The sequence below is a fragment of the Arctopsyche grandis genome, chromosome 6 (assembly GCF_051622035.1).
Source record: "Arctopsyche grandis isolate Sample6627 chromosome 6, ASM5162203v2, whole genome shotgun sequence".
NCBI lineage: Eukaryota > Metazoa > Arthropoda > Insecta > Trichoptera > Hydropsychidae > Arctopsyche > Arctopsyche grandis.
This window is the reverse complement of record NC_135360.1, coordinates 17,144,160-17,165,200: the sequence shown is the minus strand read 5'-3', so window position 1 is coordinate 17,165,200 and position 21,041 is coordinate 17,144,160. Positions and strand designations below refer to the sequence as shown.

The window sequence follows — 21,041 nt, the reverse complement described above, 5'->3', positions numbered from 1 at the left end:
TTCAGTTCTCGTTCTCAAATGACGGTTTCTTCGGTTTTCGGTTCAACTCCGAATGATTAATTTTTAAATTTTCTACCATGACTTATAACGTTTTATGGTACTTGTATGATAGCCCAGTGCCACGATCCGAAGCCAATGGTTATGCTGCACCGCATTGTGTTGCCTAAATTTAAAAAATGGTGTATTATAACTCTGAGAAATATGTCGAGATGCGTCAAACGATCGTGAAAGATTTCTTTACGTCTTGAATTTGACACATACATATTTCAAATGAAAAACAACCGCACATTTATTTCGTATACATACATATGTGCTTGTTGATTTGATGTTTCCGTCAATGACTAGGGCTATCCAACCTTAAAGGTTTTGCGGGTCGCACTGAAAAAAATATAATTTTTTTTTTCGATAATATAAAAAAAATATTAATAAATAATTTTCAAATGTCATAATGCAATTTTGAGAGACTTAAGAGGTGTTTGCACTTACGATGACTAACTGAATTATGCTAACGCTCGTGTTTTAACGTGTGCTGAACCGAAAAAATCGATATATTTTTTTCGGTTCGGTTCCGGTTTTCATTCCAGCAAAAAATAACGGTTACTTCGGTTTTCGATTCAGTTCCGGTTCGAAGCTCTGATTGTTCATTATATAATTCCCTAACAATTATCAACCGAATAAAATGTAAAAACCAAGAGCTCCCTAAGCTCAGTTTTCCTACTAGTAATTTCTAACAAAATTTGTATGGTGACTTACTCAATTAATAGACGACCACCAATCGTCATGATGGTTATGCCATATGTACATATCTTATCAAATATGCGATTTATAAAAATGAAAAATATCAACCCTTATAATATAATGTCGTCACGTCACACTATACACATAAATGACCCACCCTTTGTTGGTAGACAGGCGTCTATGACAGAGAATTTTAATTGGCTATAGTGGCATATCGTTCGGGAATCGGAAATCAATTTCAATCAACCGAGATCTCAGAGTCTCGGGAACGTTGCCGTCGGCCGGATACTATTTTCAGTTTCACTTCGACTACGAATGAGGTTACGCGACTTCACCAAAACAGCAAACCGTCAAAACGCCGACAGAATAACTTGAATCGGCGCCGACGGACCAGCACGTTCAAGTGTCAAACGTCAACCGGTTGTCATTCGACTTGACACACGCCTGAAACAAGAAAAATCGGCTTTGTTTACTTTTGCGAATCACGCGCGAGCGGGGAAAACTCGCGCCAGATCTTCGTCTCGACAAATTGCATCGATCGGTATCGATCCGTACGCTGATTTCGTCGTGCCTGCAAACGGTGAGTTTACAGTGGTTTTTCTTTTTTTTTACTTTAGTTTTTATTATTATTAAATTTTCTTGCGTGAACTCTGATCGAACTGTCAAAAGTTTAAAAATAGTATGCAAATTTTGCAACCTAACTAACGTCAATGTGCGCGTTTCGGCTCGTGTTCCGTTGAAATTATCGCCAAAAATTTTAATACATTACATCCACCTACCTATTTTATCAATTTATTAATCTGGAATTAATGTTGTCACGCAAAAGGGCAATACGTAATATTTTATTTATATATTTTCGCGGTTGATTGTATAATTAATGTTAATTGCTGTTATTAATATGTGTGACAACTAATGAATTTATGTATATTTTTGACGCGTCCATTAATTATATAGTTAAGTATATTGTTAAATATAGTAAATTTTCGCCGTCGATCATCTCCTGTTTATCGCAAAAAACCTTTTAAAATAATATCAAGAAAAAGTATTTCCCTTTCAATAAAATTCTTAATGAGTTTATAGTGTAAGTTTAAAAATATCTATTTGGAATAATTGTATGAAGTGAATTGAATTGAAATTGGGACTAAATTATTATATCATTCGTATTGAAAATTGAATCCTAATGTATACAAAGTGTCTTTCTACGGATTGTTTTTCCAATAAAATCTCTACGTATCCAATGAATCACGAGGCTTTCTCGGAAAATCCCTCCATTATTCTATTTGACACAATTCGATTAAACCTAATAGTGTATAAAGTTTCGCTTAATTCGAACCCTTGTTTATCAGATCGAATTTCTTCGCATTGTTCGCCCCCGGAATTAATCCTTTCCACGCTCGAAAATACCTATACCTCTAGTCGAACACTATGTATTTCGAATTAAAATTTGAGATTTTTTTGTTGTGAAATAAATTATTTAGTACAACTTTTCGGTGGTTTCTCGATTTGATTTCAACGGAATTAAGATATACCGTTCTAAAAAAGTTGCGAGAACAAACATACGAGCGAAAAACACATGTCTTACACCGAGTTTCGTAGCTGTCGTATAAACACTTTGTGCCGTAAAATTATATCGCGAATACGGTTTGTATTTTTTTTAGCATGTTTTAATCGTTCCAACATCAGCGCGGTTTCCGTCCGTCGTCAAACTTTGGTTCAATTTTATTTTTTCCTCCAATTTATCAACATCAAATTCTTCAATGGAATAATAACGATTATATTTTCGTAAATGAGGTTGCCAAGAAAAAGTTTTCCGATATTCTTAATCGCCAAACGATTTTATTGCCGGTTTATCTTCGGCGCGAATTTCACAGTTTAAGCAAATCACAAGTTGCGGCGATAAAGAGCTGCTTTTACGAGAGAGCTTTTCGCAAAGTTTGCGATGGCGTTAACTCGTTTCGTCAATATATTCCGGCGCAAAGAAAATAAAGAACGGCCGCCATTTGTCGACGTCTTTGGTAACGATAAAGTACATAGTGTGTATATATATATATATATATATATATATATATATATATATATATATATATATATATATATATATATATATATACATATATTGTGTGCGACGACTATTACATTTAACGATTTTCATTTTTGTCGTGAAACGTGCCTCGAAACGAAGGCCGATTATGCGATAAAAATTAATTTGGTGCAAATCACCCAGCAGCAACTTATGCAACTCGACCCATTGGCCCAAATGGCCCAACTAACGTTCCCGGCTAATTTAGACGGGTGACATTATATTATTTTGAGAAATTGCCGTTGGACACCTCGAAAAACGTCCCATCAAGCAAACTGACCGTGAAGTCATTTTCCTTCAAAATTTTAATGTTTAATCGTTAGCGTTCGTGAGACGATGGGCTAAAAGATTTACGTTGTCGTTTTACGCTTCGTTAACAATTCGTTCATTGATAATATGTAAGTTCGATATTAACTACCAAGTCGCTTATACATACATACATATGTACATATTCGGAGGTCAACAGAAGTATGAGAATTTTCCGGTAGATCGATGTATAGGTAGAATGGGATGAAAAATATTTTTATACTATTAATATTTTACATGAAAAAATCTAAACATTTTGTATTTAAAAATCTTAATGTTTAAGTATTTTTTTGATAAATCATTTACATCTCAAATTAGTACGTTTTGATAAAAAAGAAATATTGACGTAAGAAACCCTGTCTTATAAAAACGTTTAAGCGAACACTTAGCGATATTAGCTCATAATAAAAGGAAAAAAAGTATATTTTTGAATTTTAAAATTCGTTAGATAATTATTTAAAACTACATATTTGAAGTTAATAAAAAATAACGATCAATAGAAAATATCTGACTATTGATTTCAATACTAAAATTTGAATGAAAGACGTTGATGTCACTTAAACGGGATTAAACCAACGAAAATCATTCAGAAGGTCAAATTCAAATTCAGAAGGTTAAAACTTAGTAAAGATTGATAAGTTTCCGCTCTGGTAATTTTTTTTTCTCTGCGTTATTATCATTAGGCAAATAACAACATATGCTGATTAATTCTTATTATAACTGCAATGTGATAATGATTATGTATACAAATATGTATGTACATATGTCCTACGCCGAATCCGCGAAATTGCCTAACAAAATTGCCTAAAAAAATTGCCTAACAAAATTGCCTAACAAAATTTCCTAGCAAAATTGCCTAACAAAATTGCGTAAAGAAATTACTTAACAGGTGTAACAGGCAAAAAATTGCCAAACAAGTGAAAAATGCAAGCCCGTTGCCGAATTTACGGATTCCGCGAATTCTTTGCCGATTACGTGTAATCGGCAAGAATTGTTCGGTCGATCGGCAAATAGACAGCAGCGCAAAAATTTCAAAGACGAACCTCCAAAGGAACATCTAAAACAACCTCAATTCAAACTTCAAAAATAATCTCAAAGACATGCTTTGACATGCAAAGACAAAGCAAAGAAGCTTCCGACAAATATCAAATACATACGTAGCAAGACAACTTTCCTGTGTTAACATCGCAATTATTGCATGTAACCTTTTTGAACTTGTAGAAAATGTGTTTACTTTATGTGTTATACATATAACTGACACTTTTATAATTACACAAAAAAAAAATCTAATGATTTACATATATCAACAGTCAATTTTCCGTATTTTGATTAACGATGTTTGGTGAAATTGTCTAGTCGTAAATATACGGTCGAAACGAGAGATAGCACAGCTGCAGTGCAATGTCTATCAAATCTATCCCTTAACGATTGGCAGGCGGTTTGAACCATTATTAAAATTTCAGCCAGACACTGAGAGCGTCCATTAAGTGGCGCATGATCAAACGGCAATCTAAAAATGGCCGTCTGTCAAACGCCAATTATAATAACTCAATACGTATCGAATCGGCGTCCGTGAACGACGGGTCACATTGGAAAATTTTAAAAATTAATCACGTTTTCTAAATATATAAATATAAATTTATTTCGCACGGTCGACGATCCGTCAAACGTCAAATTAAATGGAGATTAGCGGGTGACGGCCCAGCGCGGTCCCGAAAGTAAACACCTACAAGGCCGCGGTGGGGTTTTTACGGCCGGAAAATTAGATAGAAGCGTTTTATGTCGACGTCCAGAGCACGTCGTTAACCCTTCAGTATCGACATAGGATCGTGCGCGCGGACTTCAAAGGGTTAACGTATTAACAACGGACCAACTGTGACGTTTCTATTTTAGGCTTTCCATCCGACGCTTGGGGGTGGAGGGAAGTTAGCTTGACTTTCTTATTAACATTCCTGAAAACGTATTTACGAGCCGACAATGTCTATTCATCAATTTAACATCTAATATATTTTATACATGGAATATATTTTAAACGGGATGGAATAAATCTTTAGCGCATTTCTTAAGGAAATCATATATCTTATGTATATATGTACCTATAAACGTATATGTTACAGTGAAAGCATATGTATTTCAAGTGAAAATATATTTTCACCAATTCAAGCAGCAAAAATGTATAAAAAAATGAATTTACAACGTTTAACTCTATACATTTAACCCAATCTTAAATGAATAGTGCCAACTCTTACTTAACCTAACCTAACCTAAACCTTAAATAATACCAACACTAACAATCTAATCTTAAATGAATAAAACCAACCCTGAAAATGTAACTGGTTACGACTTATGTTACATACATATAAAGCAAAAACCGTTCGTCGTGTGTGTAATTCGTTTCTGATTGTCTGTCGTTAAATAATCAAATAAATTTGATAAAATAACAAATGAATATGATCAATACCGGGCGAAGCAGGATGGAACCACTAGTCGTATATAATAATTGTACATATGTATATTGCGTGCGTGCGTGTAAAGTGCGTGTGAATGTCCGTTAACATGCTCCATCTCTCTTTCTCCCCTTGGAATCGTATATCGTGGAAATAGACGCGGCATAATGTGGGCTTTGCGCATGTTACTTCGATCATATTTATAATATTTCAAATTTCATTAATTTTTTTGAAAAATAAATCGTATTTTTAATTTATTCTTTTGTTTATGTCAGCCGATCAAATGGCGGCTTCCTTTGATCTGAATTGCGATATTTTACCGATTGCACAAGTATGTGCACACAGGCCACTAGTAATATATGTGTAAAAGGCTAAGCCGTTCGTCTGTTCGTCCGTTCGTGGCGGATATGATATTAATATTTTTTTTGTTGCTCAGTGTTATTAAATTAATATCAAAATTAACACACTGCAACACAACCGGAAAAAGGATCCATGATCAATAAAACTTTGTAGTAATTGATACTTGATATTACAACATTATTTACTAATAAATTTTTAGTCTCTTTAAGATATATTTTAGGTCATTAATTATATTTAATCTACTTCACAATATATATATATATATATATATATATATATATATATATATATATATATATATTTTTTTTTTTTTTTTTTTTTTTTTTTCTTCTTGTTTTATGTTCAATCTAATAAATGTCAATCACAGCATTTACAGATCGTGAAAATTTTTTCGTGTATTTATTCTAATATAACTGATTTTATCTAAGTACATAGGTATGTATGGGCAAATATATTTCTGTCTAATAATGTCTCCATTGAGAGTTTTCCCGTCTATCGCCATCTTTTTACTAGCCTCTTATTATTCCTTTTGTGCGCGCACCTTAGACCTTTTCATCGTACTCGCAATGGAGCAGCTCGTCTCAAGTTCGCAGGAAAACATCTACAATAGTCTTGATTTAATAAAATATGACATCGTTACGGTTCGATTCCACTCGAATGGTCGGATAACAATCGCGTCGGCTGTGTCGTTAACTTGAAATACGGTGTCGTCGTTCGGTTGATGTCCTTTTCCTCGTTTTTTCGTGTCAACTGCCGGTCTATTGTGGGACTACCAGACGATATCTCAGTGGGGCTCATCAACACGTCGTCGGTTTCGGTTCGACTCGGATGTTTTATGGTGATCCACCCGCCCTGGAGAGGATGATGGCGGGTCCGGAGTGATTGGGAAGAGTTCCGACCGATAAAACTCTGACTGAAATTGCCGTGTTGAAATAATTTTGGCAAGCTAACGCCCCCGTCGGTAACATTCCAATAAATATGCTAAAACAGACGGAAAACATTTTGGCGATATAAAAGTAAAAAGCTGTGAGAAAATATTTTGCTTCGGGTTTTGTTCATTCGATGTGCTGAAATATCGAACCTTTGATACGGAATTCACTGTATATTTTTTAAGGATATTGTTAGGATTCAATTTGAATAGGAAAGTTCAATGGAAATGTAGTCTGTATCTTAATCGGCTTACATAAGCCTGAAGTTGATGGATATTTTCTATTAATCCATCGTTGAAATTCCAACCTTTAAGGTTCGTTTATACAAGGACATTTCAAGCCGGCAACTGCACGTACGAAAAATATTCTTATATGTTACGTAATAGGGCTTCCAAGCCGGTTTAAATCTAAGCTGAAAATCTGGTTTTTTGACCATTTTTCAAAACACCGAAACCGGCTTTTTTGGCTCGATCCACCGACTTTTTAAGTTTTTCTTTAATTAATTTTTTTAAGCAATGAAATATCACAACCAGTAGGAAATGAGTATTGATTCCAATACTCACTTTGAGCACAGCAATATCAGATTTTAAGTTAAAGACCGCAAAAGCCAAAAAACAGTAAAAATCGCGCATTTTTTCAAACGCTCCTATCTCATAAACGATCAATAACCAAACAAAAATCACTATCATATTCGATTTCAGTGGGTCAAACTTAGTAAAGATTGTTTAGTCTCCGCTCTGGTAATTTTTTTTTGTTGCCCAGTGTTACATATTTGTGCGTATTCAGAATCTACCATTTTATGGCTGTGATATATAATACAAATAATAATACAGTAATAATGATCTTATAAAAATTAATAATGTTTATAACCCAATTTAATTTATAAGCAATTATTTTTTTGCATAATATTAAATAATATATAAAATAATTTAATATAATATAATATGTATATTTATAATTTTTTTCGATATAAAAATTTAAAACTTTAAAAAAATCTTAATTTTCTGAAATCGGTGAAAGTGGGTCAATCGGATTTTTATTTGTAAAAAAAACCGAAAATCGGCTTTTTCTTTTGGGCAGTTTATTCGCACCCCTAGTTCCGTAATGTGTATGTGACGTATCGAGACAGCAACAACCGACACGATCTATTCATATTATACAGGAGTACAATTCACCTAAACTTAAAAAGCATAATCCGGTTTTCTTTAGCCATTGTGGAAATATTCACACACGACGTGACGTCAACTAGTGATGACTGATGAGTGCACCCGTCCTATCAAAAGTGTTGCCATATACAAATAAATATTTTCGGAAACGTCATATTGTGATAATATTGACTCGATGATACCACGCAAGCTATATTTCGCCGTATCGTCGCGTTCTGTAATGTATGTATATGTAAGCCGATTTTGCCTGGCATTCGTCCAAAATAAGTATGAACGTGCTGAAAAAGGGCGATGCTGTATACCATGTATAAAACTAGTATTTTCCGTGCAGTGTTGTGCCGAGCTGTTGATGTGCAGTATTGGATGATTTAAATGAACCGTTACTAGGTAGATAAATCACATAAATAAATTCGACACTTTTCAATAACAGCCCACTAAATTGAAACTTAATTTTTTAGAATTCTATTGAAACATTCTATTAACAGTGGCGTAGCGACCGCGCCTGCAGACCCGCAATAGGGGAGGGCGCCAAGACTTGGGAGGCGCCTTTTTCACTATTTTTACTATATCTACGTACGTAGTAACAATAGATGAAGTTTTGTGAGCATGCGAAAATTCTAACTCGAGATTTTGACCGATTCGAACTCAGAATCGATTACTGATCACGTTTTCATGATCTAGAAAAAATGTGTGTGTGTGTGTCTGTGTATTTTGGGGATTTTTTGAACACCGTTAGTCTTATCGAACTGAAACTTAGTATCCGTTACTGAAATTTTTATCGACATAATTTTTTTTGAAATATTTAAGTTGACTGGAATTTTGTTTTGTAACGTTCTTATATTCCTCAAATACATAGATAAAGTCATGGGTTGGACACACCCGAATTTTTTAAACTTGTTATGTAATTTCTTTGTGAATTTTATTAGTTTCACTTTTTCTACCTACATATGTATGTATTTGCATCTCTTTTTATTTTATGTACATATAGCCGCCACTATATATACTCTCTTTCTTATTCTTGTATATATTTTTTAATTTTAAAACAATAAAACAAAGTTTTTTTACTGTAAGGAAATAATATGTGAATAGGACAGGGCGCCTCTAATTCGCGCTACGCCACTGATTATAATCATAAAACATTATAATTATTAATGCTTAGTTAATTATTATTTTAACTGTTCGTCACATCATAGAGTATTCATTTTATACAAATTTAGACAAACAAGCAAACCGTCCAATTTCTAATATATGTATTATAAATATGTACTAAACTGGTATTAGATTGATTGTATCTGATATCATTATCATGCTCTTGCTTATTTATATTCTGCGGGTCTTTATGGAATTCAATTTCCTGTCGTCTATTAAGTTTGTTGACTCATTTCTCTATGAAGTTGTGTAAATAGTCTTCATTGACAACAATATAGTGCAACTACGAGTTTACATTAAAGTGATGGATAGCGTTGTAAACAAAACACATTTCCATTGCTCACCCACTACGTCAATGGTTCAAAATGTAAATAAAGAAAAGCTTTGCGATGAGACATTAATGAAAAACAAATACAACATTAAAATGCTATTTTCGTTTAAATACTCCGATATATGAATATTTTCAGTATAAATACGCCGATACGAATAAGCACTTTTATATCAAAGCGCTTTTTTTTTATTGAATCGATGGGATATGTAGACAATAAATTGTAGGTATACGATCAAAAGTATGCGGTAGGATATTGCGGGCTTTTTGATTTCCATCGCTTTTATAACAATTTTTAAGTTTTTCTTTCATCGTAAAAGCATTTTTTTTTTGACGAACATCTTTTTTTGTTGTTGCTTTTTTACAGGGCTGTGGAGTCAAGAGTCAAAATCGTGGAGTCGGAGCAATTCAAGTGGTGTCGGAGTCGAAGTCGTAATAAATCCACCGACTCCGACTCAGTTTTTTATTATTTCCTTTAATTAATAGTATTACGGTATGTGTCAACTAGTCTCCAATTTTATTGAAAGAAATCCACTAATAGATTTAAATTTAATAATTCCCTTATAAAAATCATGAATTTAAATTACATTTTAAATTAAATCAATGAATTACGTGTATTTTGATGTATTGTGGCCAAAACTGATTTATTTGTGTATGAAATTTACACACATATACTATTAACGTACTTAATTTTTATTTATACCTAGTATTTAATTTCCAATAATTTAATAAATTGAGCTACATGTCAATTTTTAGTGATCTTTTAATTCCTTTAAATTTTATTGTTTTGAAAATCGCTATTATTATTATTATTATTGTTTTTTTTATACGTTGGCAAAAACGGTCGATTTTATTGAAATCGTTCAAGGCCCAGTCTGTGTTTGGAGTCGGAGTCGGAGTCAGTAAAATTTTTGAACCGAATGCACAGCCCTGCTTTTTTACATGTGTAGTTTGTTTGACGCTTCTTCAAATAAAATTCAAAGTGAATTTTATAAATATTTTATTAAAAATAAAAAAGTCGTACGTTCGTTAAGATTAAATTTTCTTTCATATACCGGTTCAAAAGGTTCGTAAATAAACAGAAACATTACACTTTGTCGAAACAGAATTCAATGAGTCGCCATTCGTAACATTTTCAAAGGAAAATTCGAATGAATTAATCGAAAATTAGAAGGTCGGCATCGAAGCGATTCACAGTGTTTGTAAACTCGGGGGCCGCATCGCAGGGAATTAAATATTTCCCAACCTACGCGTGATATTTTTGGACAATTGAGTAAGCGCGGGAAACCTCGGACACCTCATTGGGTTCAATCTTTTCAATTTTATTTTATTTTTATTTCCATTGTATTTGTAAACGATTTCATCGTTCATTTTGTTTACGTTACGGCCGTCAAAGTTAAATCTTTTCAATTTGGCGGCAAACTTTTTTTTTGTGTCTTCAGTTTCGAAACTGTCAAACACAGTTTTTGTGCTTTTAAAATCACATACATACATATATCTACGACTAAAATACAAATAAATTCCACTTATTGTACCAACTCAATCCAATTGATATATCCTATGCTATTTGTTAAACGTGTATAGAATTCTCACCTTGAACAGCTTAATATTCTTGTATCGTTCCAAAATCATTCCAATCGGCACGAACATTGCACGTCTGTGGAGCTATTGTTGTTATGAAGTTTTTCCGAATTTTCGTGTGAAAAGTGTCTCAATTTTCCGGGATAACTGCGCGTGACATTTTCGAAACATTTTCCCTAAAAGTTTGCAGTTAACGCTATCAGTTCAATTGTGTCAGTAATGCAACAAACCTATCTTAACGTTTGGTTTACACTGAATTAATCTTTCAGTGAATGTCACAGCAATGCGCTGAATATATGACAAATGCAATCAGTGGCATAAGTTGAGTATAAGCGTAGCGTAACGTGTGCAATCAATTTTGATTTTAATTTTTAATAACTATAATATGTTGTCCATTAAAGTACATACATATATTCACAAAACTTTTAGATCTATGTATTGTAATAGTCACCGGTCCAGTGATCGTTGTATTTTTACACATTTTTTTGTTGTTGATATTTACAATATTTCTCTTGTTTAATATACATATGTACATGTGTACATAGCATAGACTAGCGGTTAGCATATAATGCTTTCGAACAAATTGGTCACGGGTTCAAACCCACCTTGGATACGTGACTCCAAGTCGATCGTTTCCTATCATAGTTTGCCAATTTATCTGATTTTCATTGAAACGGTTCCAAAAAATTGGCGACTTTTACACATTTTCTTGCAGATTTTGAATTTACCGCATCTCAAATTTCGCTAATTTGTAATAAAATGCTGCAAATTTGACCATAGATGTTAATTGATGTTTGTTTTTGCCTTATATAAAACTTCTGTGCCATGTTTGACCATATATATCGTGTTTAACGTAAAATATATGGGTTCACACCTGTAAAATAAATAAATATGTAACTAATATGTTAGGCTACAATGGGGCATTGTATCGCTATGTAATGCCACTGCGGTATAATAAATAAAAATATATGTATATATATATATATATATATATATATATATATATATATATATATATATATATATATATATATATATATATATATATATATGAATATATAATATGTTTAATGTATTATGAATAATAGAAGAAAAATCTTAATCAAATATTAATTTAAAGACTATTTAGAATATGCGATCTAAAGTAAATTATCTTTAGTTGGGCAGTTAAATCATAACAATTTCTTTGTGTTTTTTTGATAAAAGTTGGTTAAAATTTATTAACCTCGGAAAATGTATATACGTATGTATGTATGTATGTACATATATGTATAAAAATGAATGTCTGTGTGTGTGTCTCGAATAGGCTACTAAACCACTGAACCGTTTACGATGGAACTTTCAGTATTTGTTGTATGCATGTCCAGGAAGATTACTGTGAAAAAAAAACGGGAACGGAAACGGGAAAAACGGGAATGAGTGTCATTGCAACGCAATAATTTCAAATGTGTTCGCTGCCTGCGTTTTTCCGACAAATGGGAACGGGAAAGAGAATGAGAATGAGAACAGGAACGGGAACGAGAACGGGAACGGGAACGGGAATTGCATGCGTTATTATTGCATTGCAACGCATGCCGGGGTTCAACTAGTTATAATATAAATAAACATGCTTAACAATATAACTAGTATTTTTACTAATTATATAACTGTAAAAATAATATTCATATGTACATGCATACATATTATATGTATATTAGTTTTCAAAAATGTAAAAAGAAAAATTATACTCAAATTGAGTGGAATATCTTTATTCATTTTTATGTTGAAAGCGTGATGATTAGAATTATATTTACACCCAGTTTTAATGCAAGACTGTGAATATAAGACATTGTTCAAGCGAAGCTTATTTCTAATTAGATTATCATAACTCGGTTAGCTCTGAGCATTGCCGTTCTCTACCCACTTACACAGTTACACTAAATAATTATCAAATTTAGCTTTGAAGCGTAATAACATAATAAAGGAAGGTCATAATTTGAGACTTAGGTGGAAGCTCGAATTTCTTTTTTAGGTCGTAAGGTTCAATTAAGCTCTTTTGTGTCAGCTTTTCATTCAAATTAAGCCGCCTTAAAAGAAAATTTGGAACAAAACGCTCGTAAATTTGAAGGCAAACAAAATTAGTGAATTCGCCGAAAGCCGTCGTGACATCTCATTCGAGATTTATAATCAAATATGCTTCGATTGAACTGAATTTGAACGAATGAATTTTAGACGGGGGCCTTGTCGCCGTGTTGTTTGGTAAAATTGTGCGAAAACATCTCAAGGACAAAACTCTCAACTTTAGAACTTTATATGAATTTTTTATTATTATTTATATAAAGAGGGTTTTTTCAAATTTTCGGAAAAGTTTTGAACCGTGTTTAAAAGTTCGAAATTCTTTAAGTAAAAATATAATAAAAAAGTCATTTTAAGGGTTCTCTTTATTATTTCGTAGTAGAAGCTTTAAAAAATGAATTGTTACGTATACATAGATTGTAATATTTTTTTAAATACACATTTTTGTTCGAAAAATTGCATATTTTAATGTAATAAAATAAATACATTCACAAATCAAAACCTTTTTCATAATATAATTCATTATTCTTTTTTATTTTGTACTTTTTGAACCAAGTGCTGTGTCACTTCAATTCAAAGCATCAGCGTTTGTTGACACTCATCTAACGGTCGATACATTTCAGTTCACATTGCACTACATGCATTACAGTAGCTTTGCAATTTTAAACTTGAACAGTCCGGCATTTCCGGTATTGAGTGCTTCTCGGCATCGCAAAAATAGCCTCAGTTACTTCTCTGTATTTTAAGATCATGTTTCTTATAAAATATTAACTAGAATTTTTTTTTTCAGATGTCAAATTTTCCGCAACATACTCTAATTTTATAACTGTTGGAGTTGCCGCACTAATTGGGTTAAATCGATTTTTTGGTGAGTGTTCGAATAGCAAAATTTCAGCCAAAATGTCGGGGATGTCAGGTGGTAGTATGTTGAGAACCCGTCGGAAGGATGCCAACGTTAAACCTAACAGACGGTTTGTATAAATAGTTCATTTAATTATACGTATATGTGTCAACTAATTTTTTTTTTTATATAATATGGTTATTCATTTTACAGATTGGATAGAAAATCTTCGCGTGGAATGTTGTATGAAAATGAAGAACTACGTTTAAGAACAATTAATATTAATGCCGAAGTGGAAAGAGGTTATGTTTGTAAAAATATTTTAATAATTACAAAATAAATTATAATTGTGATAGAATTTCAATACCTATTGTTTATTTATTTATACAGGACAATCAGACATAAAGAAATTGAAGAGAGAGAATGAGCAATTGAGACGAGAAGTTGGAGCTCTTCGGGGTGAATACGATAGGCTGGAACGATTGCTGAAAGCCCGTCATCAACAGGATAATTCTGATGCCGAGGTTACACACATTCAAATTTTTAACAATACACAAATCCATTATAATGAGCTTTTAAAGACTTACACAATTTATTGACATCACAAACTGGTCTTGGTATAACTCTTTTGATTTATATTTTAAGCAATTTCGTTGAATGCTCACGTTTTCATACCTTACGTCGAATACCTTTATAAATTCCGAGTGAATCGCAAATTGCAGTTTATTCAAATTTATTGACTATATCTTCAGTATTTTAATATGTAGAAGCTATTATTTATGTCATGAAACGGACACATTGTTGTAAATGTTAAATGCGGTAAAAGAAAAAAAATTATTATCAGACTTGGTGATGGATGTAGATCTTAAGTGATGGAATGATTCACAACGAATTCTTACATGTATTTAAACCAACATACAGGTGATTCATTAATTATCTCATCTAAACTAGTCACTTTATATATCACTCATCAATGCCAGAATACTTTTATATCATGTGATCAATCAACTATGTATATCCATGTATTATATGTACGATAAAATATATCATACACATAAAAATAATGATATGCTTACTAATTATTTTGTAAGAATCCAAGTGAGCATGGAGTGTTTCTATCTAAGTATGGTTTGACGATGAATAGAAGTATTAATTATTCAACAGGGCTCGGGCAGTTGTTGCAGCGATTGCGAATCGGAATGTTGTAATACCCAAAACAACGTAAACGCCGCTAGTGATGTTAAGAAAAAGTGTTGTAGAGACGACAAAGTAGTAGAAACTGTTTGTTGTAAAGACGAAAGTGAGGGGTCTTGCAGTATGGCTGGGTGCGGAGTGTCAACTTGCGGAAAGCTGAGTGCAGTTCCTGAAGAGTCCATACTGCGAGTCCCCTATACACAGCAGCAGGTAAAAACATTTTTCCGAGTGTGCTTTAAAATACATATACATATTATGTAGTGAGACTTTTAGTGCGTTCGAACAAGCATGAATCAAAGTATTTGTATGAATCAGATAAGTGTCTATTTTTTTGTATTTTCTGTAATATAAAATGGGAAATCAAACGCTACCTATGTTTTTTAAGCTTGTATCTATCAAATTATTTTTAAGTTCGGACCATTGCAGCATTACAGATAATCTTCAATGCGCCACAATGCTTAAAATAAGAAAATAAAAAGACTGTGAATTAAGTAAAAGGAGAATGAAGTTATTCTAATGCTAGTTTGTAGCGATTCAATGTATGTATTTATAAAAAAAAATTAGAAAAAGTTTTTTAAACTTCTATAAAAAATATCAATGAAATAATTAGATTTTGAGGTTTCATAAAAATCTTTCCCCTATTTTCAAATTCAAATGAAAACAAAAGAAAACCAATTTAGTTGTATTTGTCCAAATCGTGAATTTTTCAAATTTCTAACATTATAAAATAAAGAATTTATTATCGAATGAATTTTAAAATAATGAAGTCATATTTTTAACTATTTTTATTTTTTTTATACATTAGAAACTATGTAAGAAAGCGCCTTTTCATTTGTCCATTATGTATGCATTAATCAATTAAACGTAGAACTTTTTAATATAAAATATATTTAAAAAATTATTCATTAATTATTTTTAAATGTACGTGTGTGTACATATAACAAATACATGAAGATTTTTTTTATTATACGTCGATTTTAAAATTTTTATACATGATTAATATTACACAAATAGACCAGTAATGTAAGAGAACAACCGTAGTGTAAGTGCGAGCCACAGGAATTAAAATGTTGGCACCGTTTCAAGCTTGGGCCTTAAAACAGCTCAATAATTTTAGTATAACGGAAAATCTTGGTTGGAGAGTGTGTGGTTTCGTCTTTCTCGTCGTTTCACCCATTAATTGCCTTTAAAATGCTTTAACATTGAACGCAAGTTTGAAGATTGACTTAATACGTGTTTGACTTAATAAGTCTCCAACCCCCGTGTGTTTTAAACAAAAAATTGCAAAATAAACGCATGCATGTGAATTTGTTTTGATTTCGCTCTATCGTATATTGAAAATGAATAACAAAGGAAAAAAAATATGTGAACGATCCAAGGTGAATTTTATTTGTATACCACTTAAATTTAAAACATCAATTTTTTTTTATAATAGACATTTTGGGCTTCACATACTTTTTTATTTGTTTCAGAATCTTCAAGCTTGTAATTGTCAAATTCCACCATGCATTATCAATGCCGATAATCCAGCACCGGTGCAAGATTATTACACGGCAGTCGTTACGGTGCCGATGGCATCTCATCTTCCAGATTCCCAAAACATTCAACTGACAGCATCAGACATATATCCCAAAACAGGACTGGACATACTCATAAACAATAATAACAATGCTTTTGAACATTTCCAAGGATTCACCGTATCGCCTCCGATTGGTTTCATCATACCACCTCAGTCAAACCTTCACGATTCTCATGAATCATATCAAATCGTACCAAATGTCGACTTCGAAAACATCCGCAATGTAGAAAATTTAAACACGCCTTCAACTGGTAATGAAATCCAAAATGGTGGCAATATAGAAGATTTGTTAAATGATTTTGGACCTGATTGCTCCAAGGATTCATACTTTGTATGCAATACTAAAAAAATCATACAGCAAATGACCGTTCAAAACACAAACATCATCAGTACGATTAATTGTAACTGTAATACTAGTTCTAATAAAGATTTGTCGAATCCAGATATAATCATTGTAAGTTCAAATGCAGAGGCTATCGATAAACCTTCGTTTATTACAGAAAAAAACATTGAATTGAATTATGACTACCCTAAATCAGTGTTGAATAATGTAAAAGATGAAAATCAAAGTCCTATGTTAAGGTGTGAAGAAACAAAGAGTCACGATATAACACAAACTACACATACAACAACAGAAGTAAACACTGTTATGATGTTTGGTAGAAAAAAGAAATCTAAGGAAAATAAATTTGGAAGATCTCATTCAGCGCCCGTGGAGCCATTAAGCGATGAACCGATTTATGCTACAGTTCAAAAGCTTCCAAAAAATCTGAAACGTTTACACATCAGAAAACTAGAGAATGAAATCAAGTACATTCCACCGGAAGATAGTGAAAAAGAAGACGATATTGTAGCTGAATTACCCAATAATAATAATAATATGAGTAATATTAAAGATTCAGATTCAGAATCAATAGATGGAGGAACCAAGTCAAACGGAGTTCTACCAAAAGTTAAATTGGATAGCTTCAGCGAATCATCAGATAAAAATGAAACCAATGCCAGAAATTCGATATCGAAGAGTCCAATCATAAGAAAGAAGAAAAGATTTTCTATTCACTTCAAGAGGAAAAATAAGAAATTAAACGAGAAAAAAATTGCAGAATCCACTGAAACTTCTGATGATATAAAAAACATCGAAGAAAACAAAAACAAAAGTGATTCGGATAGATTGATAGAACAGTCGTCATCGGTAGAATCCCATGATAACACTAAATTAAAGGATTCAAGTCCAACGTTTATTTGTAAGAAGCATAAAAAGTTAAGACAAATGTCGCGTCACGATTCCTTTAAAAACAAACAATGCCCCTTAAACTATGATAATCACAATGGACATCAATGTGACAAATGCTCCGCTCACAAAAAACAAGGAGGAAGAACATGTGAACGTGTTAAAAAGAGTTGTAGTCCCGTAAGAAATTATTTTAAAAATGATAGTTATCAGGTACGAGCCAATCGCAAACAGTTAGCAAAGCAAACGAAAATCGAAAAGCAATTGAGTTTTATTTTAAGAATTTATCAATCAACTATGAAATCGTAATGAAAATTGTCATTTTGTTTCAGGAGATAACAACGTCGCATTCAGAAAGAGAAAGAACCAACAGTCTTTCTTCATCGGGTCATTCAGGTTTCAGCCTGGCTACAAACAAATCTAGAAAAATGTCGGCCACACGAACAGACGATAATATCCCCTGGTGCGGATGCTGGGGAAACAGCTGTCTATAAAAACGGCCTGAAAAGTGTAGATACATATACAAGTGCACGGTATACAAGGTGTAATCAAAATATCCGATTCTGACTTGTCTTAACATGTTCGGTGACTCATCTAAGATGGATATAGTTGCTCTTGAATCACCGATCTATTCGCAATACGGTTCAGCGAATGAACAATAATCTGAAATATTTTCAGAGATCTGTATACTGTATACATAGTCATTTCCATATTCAGTCTGATCGATCCAATATGCGTATAGTGAAATTATATTGCAATTTATTTTGTTACAAGAATGGACTGTCTTCAATCTACATATAAAACGAGTGCCTTATTTCTGCTTTAGTGATAGAGAAACATTGGGACCATGTAAAGTATTGTTAAATATGTTTTTTAAAAATATTTTTACTAGGAAAATAAAATTTAAAATCGAAGTGCATACTTTTTCTATAAATAATGTCCCGAATAATCCAATATGTGAACAAAATTCAATTTATTGCATACTTAAATTAAGTTTGGGTATTTCACAGACGAGAATGAAATTACAAATTAAAATTGTTGATTCAAAAATTTATTTGCTACAAAATTTCACATTTAAACATATTATGTATAGTTTAACAAGTTTATGGTGACAGAAGATGTATCTAAAACTATTATAATGATACACTCACAACAGTGCCAAATTTATGACAATAGATATATGTAAAGTGTTATTTGATATAGGATTATCATAAGAAATTTTGAAATCACAACATTTTCAACTATGTATGTAACTAGTAAGGTCCCAAAAATTTCACAAGTTAAATTTGAATATAAATACACACTTATCTAAAGGGCTTATGTCTTCTAATCACTATAAGTGAAGAACGCTATTATTGTTCTGTTCGTCTTGTGAATATAAAATGGACAATCAAATAAAAAGAACGAAAGTTTAAGTACAATTTGTAATATAAAATTAACAGTTAATATTCATCTACAAATAAAAATAATAACAATCATTTAAAAATATGCATAAGTAAATAGTTCTTTATTATTTAACAAAAAATTTAATAAACTCGAGATATAATTCAATAATAAAAACGCAAATGAAATTCATATTAAAAACTAAATATTAAATATATTGCACTGATAACAATTGAACTAAAAAAAATAAATTGATTCGATACAGCTTAAGGCAGTCCACATATTGAAATTTATTTAATTGAGGAGCAAAATATAAAGAGATAGATACATATATTGATAATTTTTTTTTTATACTTTTTCATATATGTATATGTAGATTTAACCCTCATAAATAATATACCTACATAAATATGAAATGAATGATGAAAATTTTCAAAGTTAGACATTTTCAATACACGTGGTACCCAAGAGATTGCACAAAAAGATTTAAAATCAATAAAATGGAATGATTTACGACAGATACATCCATGTAGAGTTTGAAAATTTTATTTATAAGACTTGTTTGTTTATCCATTCAAATTGATAAAATACGGGTTAAGTAATAAAAAAACACCTTAAAAAAATAAAAAAAAATAAACAAAGTAAACATGTCATTCATAAGAGATTCTCGTTGGACCGTTGATATTTGAATCGTTTGTGCGGCCATTCGTTAATCCTAAACTATCACTAACCAAATCCCATTAAGCAAAGCCAGTATATTTCATACGTGTAGTAAAATACATTCTCATTTGATTCAAATACTTGGAAGATACTTTAAGTAAGAAAAAAGTGAAGAATCGAAATAAAAAGAGATTTTGTTACATGTGAAGGTACCTAGATATAAACAATAACGAATGCAGATCATTGGTAATCCCAAAGAGGAAATACGTATTTGTAAGATGAGATCAAGACTATGTTTGTATGTATGTGCATTATTATAAGAAACACTGGAAACGAATTATGACTTCCATTGCTAAATATTTATAGTACATAATACATGAAATGACCATTACAAGACACTCGCACAATCAGTATAAGAAAAAATAAAAATCAATACATATACAATATTAAAAATTAATACATATTATAAAGACAAAAAACACTTATAATGAATGAAAAAGGAATGTAAATATTGGAAACATATTTTTCAAAAATATTTCAAATCAATTCCATAAAATAAAATAAAAAATTATCTAAATAAAACCTTTAAAAAATGAAGAGATTCCATATGATTGTCATTTAAAAAACGATAGAAAACTACTCAATTTAAAAAAAATGATATGCTCTACTACTTATATATACTAAACATGATATTTAAAAGATCATTCAAAATTACTTCATACAAAATTTCCAATAAAAATGATAGTTTTGGCACAATTTCAAATTTCGAATACATCACTATAAATATTTTAAAGAGGAAAATCTCTTGGACATCTTTTAAATTACAATGAATTAAAAAGGCGATTAACACAAATAACAACACCTATTTATAATATAATATATTAATATTTATACAGATATTGAAAATAGTATAATAGATAAAAAGATGTTAGTGATTAAACATTTACTTATAATTTAGTCTCTAAAGAGAAAAATGTGTATATATTTTATTTTCATGGAAAACTTTCTTTTTTT

General features: G+C 31.5%; 1 protein-coding gene across 1 annotated transcript; it reads left to right on the top strand.

The window, feature by feature from the left end:
- The first annotated feature begins 994 nt into the window (after positions 1-994).
- LOC143913923 (uncharacterized) lies at positions 995-18,901 on the top strand. The gene is made up of 7 exons (XM_077433982.1): positions 995-1,318; positions 13,930-14,110; positions 14,194-14,282; positions 14,371-14,504; positions 15,145-15,384; positions 16,647-18,197; positions 18,317-18,901. The coding sequence occupies exons 2-7, from the start codon at positions 14,040-14,042 to the stop codon at positions 18,476-18,478; spliced, it is 2,247 nt and encodes a 748-aa protein (XP_077290108.1). The 5' UTR covers positions 995-1,318; positions 13,930-14,039; the 3' UTR covers positions 18,479-18,901.
- Positions 18,902-21,041: the final 2,140 nt, after the last annotated feature.